Below are 13,353 nucleotides of genomic sequence, written 5' to 3'. Positions count from 1 at the left end.
CGGCGGCGCGCGGCGGTCGGCTGCGTCGGACGCAGGCCGCCGCCCGGCCGGCGCCGGCCGGGAGCCGGGCGGCGCGGCCGGCGGCTGCCGCCGTCTGCGGCCCAGCTGCAGCGGTCGCCCCGCCGCCAGCCTCCGTGCCGCGCCGCCGGGCCTGGGCAGGCTGGCCGAGCGCGCCGTGGCCCGCTGCGCGCCTTGCTGCAGGCTGAGGCTCGACATGACTTACATCAACGGTGGAAATACTTAATTTAATAGCTCGATGAGCGGTTCGTTCCATTGGTTGACTGTGAGCCAATACAAATGCATCGGTCTGCACGTTGCAACCACAGCAACGGCTGATGCGCCGTTCGTTGAACATGGGTCAAACGTCAAAACACAGGTGGCGTCACACTGTTGTGCCTCATGGGTGACACCAACTGTCTAGGAGCGAGGCGTAACATAAACGCACGTTGCAGATTCTTCTAGTTTCAAGTCCACTTAATGCCATTTTCATGAGGCCCTGTTGACATTTCTCTAAGATGAATGTTAGTGCATTCCCCATTCAGGGGAAAAGCATCCGGCAACACTGCGAACAGGCCGATGTTAGTGCTACGTTGCTCTCAGATCACCAATGTAGAACGTGGTGCACATAGTCCAAACGTTGCGAAATATGCTCTAAAGTAGCGCATGGCAGGCAGGCTCCAGCAACACGCTCCTCCAAAAAAAGACGCTCCCTTGCAGATGATAATGGCACATGGAAATCCCCACCAAACGATGCGCTCTGTGGCTTGGTTTCCAAAACAACAACAGCGTTGCAGCGGGTGTTAGCCGATTTGCTGGATTAGCTAGCAAATGACAGGTCCTGGCAATGCATCTACATAGTTCAGTTTATGAAGCTATGTTATTGCCGACCGAATGGCAAGGCACAATGACACGCCTGGTCAATGATCAGATTTTGACACGCAGCATCTCCTGATGTTTCTGACATCCTGCGCATCTTATCAACTAAGTGTGAGCCTGACTTGGTCACACAGCTGCTGTGTCCGCCGTCGCTACAGCCGGCGTATCTTATGCTGGTTCTGACTTGGTCACACAGCTGACATTTCTACTGTCGCTACAGCCCGTGCGTCTTGTACTGGTCCTGGCTCGGTCACACAGCTGACGTGTCGGCCGTCGCTACAACCCGTATGCCTCGTCTCGGTTCTGACTTGGCCACACAGCTGACGTGTCAGTCGTCGCTACAAGCCGTATGTCTCGTCTCGGTTCTGATTTGGCCACACAGCTGATGTGTCCGCCGTCGCTACAGCCCGTGTGTCTTGTCTCGGTTCTGACTTGGTCACACAACTGACGTGTCCGCCGTCGCTACAGCCCGTGTGTCTCGTCTCGATCATGACTTGGTCACACAGCTGACGCGTCCGCCGTCGCTACAGCCCGTGTGTATCGTCTCAGTTCTGACTCGGTCACACAGCTGACGTGTCCGCCGTCGCTACAGCCCGCGTGTCTTGCCTCGTTTCTGACTCGGTCACACAGCTGACGTGTCCGCCGTCGCTACAGCCTGTGTGCCCGCTCGGCTCTCCGTGACGCCCAGGAATAGCCCGGGGCAGGGTGACAGGTCGAGCCTCGGCCGGGCGGTCGGCCAGGCGACGGCCGTGGCCGCTCGCCGTCAGCGTTTGCTTGGAGGCAGCAGTGCGAGAGGTGCCGGGCCGAAGCCGTGGTGCGGCGTGCGGGCTGGTGCTTGGTGGTGACGGGCCGCGTTATGACGGCCAGGTGGGGTCAGTGAATTGGTGCAGTGTTCCTCGAGTTGGCCACTGGATAATATGACCGGAGCTTGGCTCAGGTAAGTGGACAGTGAAATAGGGGAAAACGGACAACTAATTTGCGCATTTTAAGATACGAAATCAAAGACGCTTTATGGAAATCCTGAAGGCCTTCAGTTGTTGCACTGAATGGTGGTCAGGGTGACCCCAATTTGCGTTTATTTTGTGTCTACCTATGCAAAGAACAATCAACTCATCATATAGTATTCAAGATTTAACAGCACGATGCGAAAGATGTCTATAAGCCATTGGTGCTAATTAAAATTCGCACCTCTTTTCAAAATAGAACTGCGCACGAAGGGCGACTTTTTTCATAATACCAGCGATAGTCAGAGAGTAGGGAAATCGCAGGATTTTACCCTTCAAAATAAAATAACCACGATCCTCCACCAGGGACGACGTTCGCATTACGTAGAAGCGTCAAAAGATTGTATTGAACGTTGATTGGTCGACGAGTCACCTGAGCATGAGGCGGAACACTCACTTAAGTTGAATGATAAGAAAAAGGTTAGGTTAGGTTGGTTTAGACGAGGCTAGGTCAGGTTAGGTTAGGCTAGATTACGTTAGGCTAGTTTAGGTTACGTTACGTTACGTTAAATTTCAAGAAATTGTCGGCGCTATTATGCTATTTACATTTTTTAAAGGGCTTCGTCCTAGGCAAGGGTGCTCTACTAAAGCTCACGCGTTGTCATTGCCCATGATGCATTACGTCACCGTTATGGCGCTCTGTGAATGCGTGGCGTGTGGGAATATGGCTCTGCCGTTATCATTATGTTGTATTTCGGGAAAGCAAGGCATTATAGGCTGAGCAGGACCGCGTACAGATTGTAACAACGCCTTAAAAAATAGCCTTGCAAATTGCAAAAAAAATGTCCTTGCCTGCACGATTTTGTCTCAATCTCGACCGGTCAGGTTAAAGTGACGGCAATCCTAGGTCTTGTCACGATAAGGTCGGAATTTACCACTTGTAGCGAAGTTAATTCCACATTTTCGCTGAGGTTTGCGCGTGCTGCATCGGGGCTTTATCACACTGATATATCAAAGTTTAAGCCAAAAGCTCATAGTAGACCGAGGCAAACCTCATATCGCCTCAGATGAAGCAAAACGAACTCATGCAAAGGAATGGTGAAATCGGCTCTTAGTTTTAGTGTCTGCTTCACGCTCGTGCATGGCAATGTGGGACTGGGGCCTCCTGATGGGTCGTCCTGTGTGATATAAATCTGTGAGGTATCGATCCGACATACAGGTTATCCTAGGTCTTCTCAGTATGACATGAAACACGATTACTTTACAATGCAGAAATCTCTCGATAAAGGTGCTACATGAACTGCTTAGTTACTAATGACTGTTCACGGTAGTCCAGCGATAAAACAAGCTTCGCATTTCGCGTTGGGAACGAGCTTCACTTGATGCTTTCACCAGCGTGACTTACACGGAGCGCTCCACATCTGTATGGGGTTTTGAACTGATATAGCCATTTAACACGCGCCCGGGTGTCCAGATGAATACCCTTCGTTCGGGTGGTGGGTCATTTGACTCCCCCTCCCTCCCTCCCCGAGATCTCAAAGTCTAATATAGCTAGATACACTAAATTCACCAGGTGGATTAGTCTGTACGCAATCTCACTTCTGTCGAGATTTGAAGTGCCTAGGTCGTGATCTTGGGATCAAATAAGGTCAAACAAGGTCAAACTCCAGATTGATGTACAAAGTACCCCAAACCTCCTTACGCAGCCGCCGCAAACCTAGATACCTGCTCTTGAACAAAAGGTCAATGGTGTTCGTTCACGGTCAGTGCCCTCGTTTGATATTTGAAAGGTCAAGGTGGCCAAAGAATGCGGAATCGCTGCTATTTTTTTCAAACCGTTATAAGTTAGTTTCATTCATCATATACGTTTGTCTCAATATCTTTAAATGCGAAACTTCCCCTTCAAGAGGCGCGCGCATCGTAAAGAAGCCTTGAGGTTGCTTTCGTTGACTTTTTCCAGCCCTTGGATCTCACGTAAGCCTGTTTGTTTTCTGGATGCATGCTCGTGTGAATCAGCTCGCAGGCGCATAACGAGCATGCAAGTGAGGATTGGAATGTGGGACGAGGACCAGCCACATCTAAGGTTCACATGCCTTGGCAGCAAAATGGTCACCCTTGCGTGGGGCGCTGGGACTGTTTTTTGTTCCGTTTGGTGCATAGTTCTTTTGGGCATTCGTTGGTGCACCCAGCCCACGATGCAGCCGATCATAGGCTCTCCCAGTCCGTAAATGTTGACCTAATCTTCAGGTTTCTCTAGTCGATCTAGTTGATCTGATCTCTCTGGTCGCTGAAGCCGAAGCAATATTAACCTTGGTAAAACATTAACCTTGGTAACAAAGTTAATTTTGGTCGTGTAATGAACGGCTGACTGAACAAAAAAAGGGTAACCTCAGTATGGAGGGGTGTGGGGAGAGAAAAAAGAAAGGACAATAGTGTCATACCCTTTGCTAGCATTGCTGCATATCTGAAAATGGTTAGTTGTTTAGTATGAATAGCATGATAGAGAAGAACAACACAGTTTAGCTGTATTAAAGACGTAGTATGCCGCTGCCCTTGGGTGTTTATGACCGCTCTCGTGTGTTCCCGACACATTGACAACGTTTTGATAGTGTCGCTGCGAAGGTAAGGAATGCTTTGTCTGCCGCTGAAACGGAGCAGTCAAGCACAAATAAACCACACGACAATCAATTTCTGGAACGATCTACGTAGTGGGACAATCCTGTACAGGCTTTCCTTCCCAATGAAAATCCAGTCTAGAGGAAAAGAGGTAGCACTTCTCACAGAGTATAATTCTCGTGATGTGCAATGCACTTGATAACAGACCATATGATCACATGATATTATCCCGGGTTTATCCACATCACGCTGGGTCCTCTGATGGGAAAAGGGTACCAGAATCATCGTGAATGACAAAACTTAGCATTGCTCCAATGACCTCCACGATGCGTTTCGGATCATGAATGCTCCATGACTTTTTCATTCTTTGGCAACATCTCCTCGTTGCTGACCTGTGTTTTTCAAGACGGTTTTCACCTGTGTCATCACACTTGATCCGGCAGGCAGCGCTAGCAGTCGCGGCCGTGGTATGTGTCATGTCGCAGCCGAAAACTTAGCTACTCTGGGACTGACCCGTGTCGCTCCGCATGCGTTGCCAGCGGCGCAGGCGAGCGGTGACCGGCGGGCACAGGGACTGACCCGTGTCCCTCTCCAGCATTGCCAGCGGCGCAGGCGAGCGATGGCCGGCGAGCCGACCGTGACCATGACCGGTGACCGGAGCCGCAGGCCACTGTCATGCTGAAGACGAGTGACCCGCTCTGCCCGCTGGGCTTCTACCCGCAAGTGCGCTGGCCCACGCGGTGCAAGCGCTGCTACAGGTATGACTGCTGCGAACCAACGGACGCTTTTGCATTGCCAAGTCTGACGGCATTTTGATAGCATTTGCCACGTTTTCCTCGGAGCAGTTCGGTGGGCTTGATGTAACAAATATCAGTTGTGCGCAATCTAGTGAATGTTATCGCATTCGTTCTGTTTTCCCTCATTTTCACAAGCAGCTACATGTCGAAGCGCACGTTTTGCAGTTTAATAACATCGCATCGCTGTCATCACACAGCTAAGTTGCACTGTGGCAACAGGACAGTAACGTTACCGTGATTTCAGGGAATACAGTGAACACAAAGTAAAAAAATCGGCGACTTCAAGTCTACGTAAGGACAGAGTTACTGGTTCTTCACCAAGCCTAACGACCGCCAAGTGAGTAATGTTCAGTGCGAATGTGTCCTGTTATTCAATACTGCATCTGGTTTAAAATAGTGCGGCACAAACGGCATATATAACACACACATGACACACACACACACACATTTGATAACATTTGATAATATTATATTATATATATATATATATATATATATATATATATATATATATATATATGTAATATGGTAATATGGTCCTCATACCGAGATAAGATAAGATATCTTCTTCTTATTATCTTAAGATATCTTCTTTTCCAAAGAGCATGGTTGGCTGCTGGTAAGAAGGTTCAAAATAAGGAAGAAGAAGAAGAAGAAGTCCAAGAGAGAAAGTTCAAAATAAATTCACGCAGTTTCAAATATGCTGGACATTTTGATATTGATAACACCTCATTTTGCATTCAAAATGGTTTGTGCACAATAAAGACACACGATATATTTGATTATATGTATGTGCTTATTCGCTCACATGCTGATGTGTACCATATTCATATTTGCATGTTTGCTTACACATCTGCCCTCTACTAGGGCACCAGTAGACTCATAACTCATATACATAACTCACTATGTCTGGTGACACTACGCCATTCTCAGTGCTTAACCCTGTAAATTTGCCTGCAAGTTAAAATTCCATCTCCATATTATAAATGTTATGCAATATTCTAGTTGCTTGTTGGGCACGAGCGTGTTCTTGGATGGACAAGAGTCAATATCATGGATACGTTTTGGGTACTATATCAAAGTAAGCAAACGTATCATGCAGACATAACAACTACGTTACTGGGTAGACCACTCACCATGCATTTTACGGAAGAGGCACTAAATTAACACGACGTAACGCCACCAAAAAGCTACCGACACGAGGACACCTCCCAGCCAACAACACAATCACGAAGTCGTATCACTTCGCATGACGTCACGCGTCGTTCGAGAAGTTGTTTGTCTACAAGAATCCTACGACACTCAGCATACAAGTTATTTGATCGCACTCAGTCTTTGTGAACAAAGTTTCACTGCCGTAAAATTCCAGCGTTGCACTCGAAGTTAGATGTAATGAGTGGATCCGTGGTTGTAATGTGGTCCTGGTACCGAGATCAACACCGCTTTCGAATGGACGTGAATGTGCGTCGTTGACTGTCACAAATGTATAACAAACCGTATGCCAAAGTTCAGCACGGTTCTGAACTGCACATTGGAGCTTTGCAGTTGTGTGTGCTACGTATTTGTCGAAATAAATGCGGGAAGGCAGGCAGGCAGACAGGGGACGTGCATTCCTAAACTGCTATTCTTCACGTGTGACGGTCTTCAATACCTGTGGATGTGACGATCTTATCAGCCGAGAGTTATACCAGACAATCATGATAAGGTTTTACGTGCCCGATAATTTTCACGATTTGCCCGTTTCAGTCAGTTTCCATCGCGGACCGCTTCTCGCCCCGTTTTTGACACTACCCACGACACATTCTTAGTTTGTTAAGTGAGCGATCGTACCGCACACAGCTCCAGGTCACGGTCGCCCGCAAAAATAGTGAAGAAGAACATGGTAGCCTGATACATTCGGATTAATGGGAAACACTCGGTTTTCACAGCAGTGGTGCTACCCATGCCAAAAAGGATAAAAAATGTGTCTAAAAATTGGCATATTTTAGAATTTGATAGGTCTTGAGGCCTTTCAAGGTACGAATTTTGGAATTTTACAGCTTCTATGGCTTTTAGCCTATAATTCCTGATACTGACACCTTCATCAACCTGTGTCACGACAAGGATAGATGGCCATATTTCTTTCGTCCAGTCGTGCAAGGCCGCTGAATACTGGAGCAAAAGAAGAACGCATAGGCATTTTGAGAATTTTTTCCGAAGAAGCCAGTATTCCCAACTAGTAAAATTGCGATAAAACCATTCAATAAAGACCAAGAGCAGCCCGCGATTCAATTCCTCGCCAATGTCAAAGTTGGGCTGTTATCGTACCGCCAAATACGGCTGTAAAAGTTAGTTTGAAAACGGTTGCACTACGGTCAAGTTGTCTGAAAAAAACGCCCCATTAGTACGTCATGGTCCACGCTAAGTTCATGTTGTGTTATAACCGTGGTATTGCCTTGGTAACGTATGGAAATGATGTATGAGACACTATGCTTAATAGTCAGTAGCAGTATCTATGTACTTGATGATGCCTTTCGAAGGCCAGTAATTCGTATCCTTGACAACGTCATTTACTGATTTAGCGAAATTGCAATGACAGGTCAACCAGTTACGTTCGGGACCGAACAAAAATCACATCACTATATTGAGGATTTACGCTTTTTTGTGCACGCTGTGTTTTTTACCCCATGATGTCCGCAGGGTCTTGGGATCTGGTCCTGTGTCCGACTTTGATTACGAAACGAGACTGAAAAACTTCTTGGCGCGGAGGTATCTCAAGCATATCTATAGCTAGAATATTTTGCTATGCACGCCTTGAGAGATGCATACGCAGAGTAGATGTTTTCATACGCATGATCTGCTAGATAGCTGCCGAGTTTAGATCCGTGTTGTGTAATCGATGATGGCGCTTAACTGATCGTTACATAGGTTGTGTGAAACTTAATGAGTTCGATGTAGTGCGTCAGTATTTAAGTGCATGGGAATGGTTTAAAAAGAAATCAGATGCTGCGTTCACCTATACATTAAGTCGCCAGTGTGTTTATCGCATCCGACTCCAACCTCCGCCACCGCTCGCGGTTTGCTAGCCACATGGTCGATTGACCACGTGCGATGCAGCGGCCCGTACACCTCCGGCGACGGACTTCATACAACTGACAGCAGGACGTCAGCATCTGTGTCCTTCTGGTCAGCTGCGCCAGGCGCCTGTGTAGTAGCCGGGCAGTCGGGCGGGGCGGGACATTACCCAGGTGCAGCGCCGAGTGACAGCTGGCCGGCCGCTGGCGCGTGTGGCCAGGCCGGGCCTGCCTGGGACGCCTCGGCGTGCCACCTGTGCCCGGCAGGCCGGTCGCCGGGCAGCGGGCCGGGTCCCGTCACTGTCCGTCGACGAGCTCGAGCGGAGGGCGTCAGGCCACTCCGCGACCGTGCCCGCCGCCCAGCTGACCCTGCCGGCCGGCAAGCAGTGGGGGTCGGTGCCGCGTGCGAGGGCCGTTCAGGCGGCCGAGGTCCGTGTGACCTCCCTGACGACCGGGTCGCCCAGGGACCGGCGCTGCCTGCCACGGCCGAGGAGTGCCTGCTCAATGACCGGCTGAGGTCACGCCGGTGTGTTTCGTGTGCTGAACACTATCCGGCACTGAGTGCGGCAGGTGTGCGGTGCCGCACCGCGGGTGATGGGCACTGAGACGCGGCCCGGCGTCCATCGCACGGCCGCTCATGATTCACATACTCACCCGGAGCCGGCTCCGGTGAGCAACATCGCTGCCGCCACTTGCTTGAGGATGCGTGACGCACGGCGCCGCGGACCTTTCCCCACAGCGCTCGCGACCATGGAGGTCATGTCAGCGTACATGATTCACGCTCCAGCTGAGGATCGAGCCTGCCCCTTACCCCTCCCCACACCCGTGGGAGTGCGCATTGGCAGCCGCTGGATCGCTTCGCGGCTGCTGTGATCGCGTCCCCCTCAGGCTGCGTGGCACTGTTACTCGCCATTAGCCAGTTTCTGGCTGTGTGGCACCGTTACTCGCCATTAGCCAGCTTCTGGCTGCGTGGCACTGTTACTCGCCGTTAGCCAGCTTCTGGCTGTGTGGCACTGTTACTCGCCATTAGCCAGTTTCTGGCTGTGTGGTGCTGTTACTCGCCATTAGCCGGTTTCTGGCTGTGTGGCACTGTTATCTGCCATTAGCCAGTTTCGCAGAGTCGAGCTGTAAGCCTTCACTGTGCGTGAATCGCACTTGGTAGGCGTATCGGCTGGCATGCCTTTTGAAGTTTCGTTCAAGCTATTGTTGAGTGTGGAACAAATGAACAAAACCAAGAGATGCTTATCATGTATGCTGCAATCGCACAATTAAGTTGCAGCGTGGGCAATGATCCTTATTTGCCCAAAAGTCGCATATCGCCTAAATAAACTCCATAGACTGTTCTTATACAGCTTGTGGGTGGAGTTAATCGTCAGATATGCGTATGAATTTGAAGCCTCTCAACTAAACACGCGCGCATGCGGTGTAATTTTATTGAAATCCGAGCGGGGACCGATGGGATCTTAGTAAGATCTCGGGACCTATTGGACTATTGCTGACGGACGGGATCTCAAAGAGCAGTCTGCAGCCTGAACTAGTCTACTTTTATGTCCACAGTTTCACACCTGACATGACTCGGATATCCTTTTCAAAAATGTCAGCGATGCACCCATGAGAGTAAAAAGCGGTGTAAGTCTGAAAATTATTCCTCATACGGAAAGGCAATTCAAAACACAAGTGTTTCATTGCATTTCGATGCTGTTATGATGAACCAAAATTCATACATGATAGTTCTTCTGGCAGGGTGTGGATAATAACATATGAGGCTGATCGTAAGATTACAGTACAGATGCTTGAGCAGGCAGCATATGGTGTAAATATAAGTATTTTGCCTGGCGTGAATGTGGAATAAGACTTGATTGTAAAAAAACAATATCAGCGACGCAGTTAGAAAAGGAAAGGACGCTTTAAATCGTAACGTTTTGCCCAATGGCAAATGAACATTCAAAGCACGGAAGTAACACCATGTAGCAATGTTTGTCCCTCAACCCAATATAGTGGTATTTTCATTCATCTCTGGCAGTACCGCGGGGTATTACAGAATGAAGAAAATGAGATATTGGGGAGAAAATACGTGTGTGATGAAACGCTGGACGTCCACATCTCATATCTACTGCCTTACTCTCATATTTGTGACTCGTTCCTCCTGTCTAACTTGATGCCCCGCCACCAGAGCATGTTAACTTTACAGGAATGCTGTAGTCACTTTCTTTAAATAAACTGTCTGGTCAAAATTGTTCAGGATGCATTCTGACTCATTGCTCGTGAGGGATCTCTCCCAGGCCCGCCCCAGTCACCCTCTTTATCCGCCTCCGAAGTATTAGACTATTGGTATATTTCGTCATGAACATCACCAGTACAGCATGAATAGCTATCGAGCAAGAAAAACGTTGCTCTCAATATCGAAACCAACGTCGATTCATAGTGGCTTGCCCTACTTATATCCCCTACGTCGGACCATGGCAAACCAGTTTTTCATCCATGTTAATGTGAAGTGTAAGCTATGATGCCTTTGATGATGCGCAAATTTATTGACTCAAACAAATGTATTCAGCTACTGGAAGTAATGTGCTGATGCAGACATCCGAGAAGACCCAGATTTGTCTTGTTTCCTCCCATACGTCGGTCACAGAGCCACCCACAGGCAATGTATGCTGCTAAAATGGCGATACGCCATTTAGGCAGCGTAATGGCCATGCTACGTCAGATTGACAATCATGGGAAGTCACAAAAGCCCAACGGCTTAGCTGGACCGACTTGGAGACGACAAAGGAGAAAGATAGATCGCGGGCAACAAACCGGTCCCTACACAAAAACAAGCCAATCAGTCCATGTCAACCAGTGCATATTTTTCGTGTCAAGATATGCTGATCGCGATGCTATTTCAGCACAGTTCAATAGTTGTAAGGCATCATGAGTGAAATGCATTGCGGTACGTGCGCGAGAAATAGTAACCCGGCCTTTTGTCGCGCCTGGGCTCGGTATCTGCAGTGCCATTTCTAGTCAGCATTGGCTCAGCAGAAGGCATGTGAAGCCTGTGTATACATATAACGCAACTCGTGCATTGGCCTGCCGTTTTACACATCGGTGTCTAACCACGCTCTACACCTTGCCACGTGTATCTTGTACCATTATGTTACTGCGCATGCTGCTAACATAATGACGTTTTAGAACAATTTGCATGTTTGTATTTTATCCTAGCATGTCTTCTACGCTTTCCATCGTATCTGCAACAAAGTTGTATTTTCGTCAAATGGTAAGAAACGCAATCTTTGTAGTTCATCTACTGTGGTAGGCAGTTGCGTTGCAATTTTCATAGGTAAGTGATTTTTTTTCCTGGCTGACTATATGTTTGTCATCGTTTTGAGCTTCGCTTTCAACTTTTTTAGTTACTAGCTATTGTCTTTGGACATCAGTTATTAACTGCCATCTTCGGACACACTATGACCCTGGATACCTGGGGAAGAATAGGTCTTCAGGGGCAATAACATATTTTCGTTGTTTTTCCATGCAGGACCCACCAGCGTCTGGCACCTAGTGTGCCCTAGCCGCCTAAAACCATGCTTTGTGCTGTGTATATTGTCGCTGCGTGCTTGCTGATCGGTTAGAAAACATTGTTTTTTGACTGAGTGTCATGCGCGTGTACAGGGAGGAAGCTGACGCCAGCAAGAATGACGCCGTGCCGACCTCCAAGTCGCTGCTGGCTGAGGAGGCGGCCAAGAACTACACCAGCCCCTCGGGGTACAGCCCACTGTCCAGGTGCGTGCCGCCTGGCGGGCCGGCAGACGTGCTGTGGCGCAGCTGCAACGCCCTCGCCTCCTCTTTTAGCCGCGGTGTCTGCATTGGCGGAGCATGACCCACGCTACACCTGGCTATTCCCCAAAACAATGTATTGACCGAAACAAAGCGTTCACACATCTCAGTTAACGTGGCACAGGTCGTGACTGAAAGTCAGACAAATTTAATTCATATTTCGGTTCTATGCAGTCACCGTCCTTACACGGACCTAAGCAAAGACGTGATTGTGTAGGCATTGCAGTGCCGCAGGCAAGCAGATATAGAATGGGTTTGCCACGCTGACGCATCTTGAAATAGGTTATGACATAGGTTATGGTAAAAAGTCAAGCATAATGGACGAACAATTGATACAGCAGCTACCTGCACGTCGTGCCGCCAAAGTTCTCACAGTTGGTTTCTGTCTTTTTTCTCGTCCTTGCAGTTTTCTCATTTTTCTCATACCCATGAGAGCCAACTTCTTTGAACACATATACATATTTTGGTTACGAGTTTAACACAGCGATATATAACGCCTGTTAACGAAACGTCGATAAAATCACGACACGGCATCTCAGTGGTTGTCGCGAAAACCCAACCACGTCAGTAAATAGGTGCACTTGAAACAGATATAAAAGCGGACGGTTGACGTCATTGGGACTTCACGATGCACTCGGCAGCTGAGTACGACAATACCAGTAGAAATTTTAATGTATCTATTCGAGGTTGAGCCTCGTACGTTTTGAAAGGACCTTTACCACCTCCCTTATCCCCTTGTCGCCTTTAACACTTGCTTGTCTTGGCTCCCCAAATATTGAATGTAAATTACCAATCAGTGGGACGGCTATAACAACAAAAAAGAAGATTAAGATAATTGGGTGTTAACTGTAGTGAATACCTCGAACTGATAGGAATGTTTCAGCGCATTCATATGCACTTCACATAGGTCATGATCGTTTTCTGAAGTCATTTGCACACTTTGGTCTTTTTTATCACCACTGCAATTTGATGCGCGTATTGTTCAGCGAATAGCGCTCAACGGCGTTATTTTCTCCTCTCTAACTCCAAAGAAACTTCCGATATCCACTCTCTTCCTTCGGCTTTTGCAATTATTTTTATTTATCATTTGATTCCGTATTACTGACATTTCCTTTGCTTACTCAGCCTTATCCTATACTCGCCGTATTTAGGCACCGATTCATATCTATTAGTATGGTAAAGGTGTGATAATTCCTGGGATGCATTTAGGAGTACGGTACACCTACGATGCACGACAGCGCAGATAAAAGCGCG

The 13,353-nt window shown here is 48.2% G+C and overlaps 1 protein-coding gene across 1 annotated transcript in view; it reads left to right on the top strand.

Moving 5' to 3' along the window:
- The first annotated feature begins 1,650 nt into the window (after window positions 1–1,650).
- LOC119102469 (myosin-11) overlaps window positions 1,651–13,353 on the top strand; it is a 62,328-nt gene continuing 50,625 nt past the window's right edge. Inside the window, exons 1-5 of the mRNA XM_037225842.1 lie at window positions 1,651–1,813; window positions 5,032–5,194; window positions 5,478–5,570; window positions 7,913–7,981; window positions 11,935–12,045. Of these exons, the coding sequence (XP_037081737.1) occupies window positions 5,112–5,194; window positions 5,478–5,570; window positions 7,913–7,981; window positions 11,935–12,045 (356 nt within the window). The 5' untranslated portion in view covers window positions 1,651–1,813; window positions 5,032–5,111. The remainder of the gene's footprint in view (window positions 1,814–5,031; window positions 5,195–5,477; window positions 5,571–7,912; window positions 7,982–11,934; window positions 12,046–13,353) is intronic.

Source organism: Pollicipes pollicipes, unplaced genomic scaffold (genome assembly GCF_011947565.3).
Source record: "Pollicipes pollicipes isolate AB1234 unplaced genomic scaffold, Ppol_2.1 Scaffold_5724;HRSCAF=6776_pilon_pilon_pilon, whole genome shotgun sequence".
In the NCBI taxonomy this organism is placed as follows: domain Eukaryota; kingdom Metazoa; phylum Arthropoda; class Thecostraca; order Pollicipedomorpha; family Pollicipedidae; genus Pollicipes; species Pollicipes pollicipes.
Note: the sequence above shows the minus strand (reverse complement) of the source record. Positions and strands in the feature narration are given on the sequence as shown.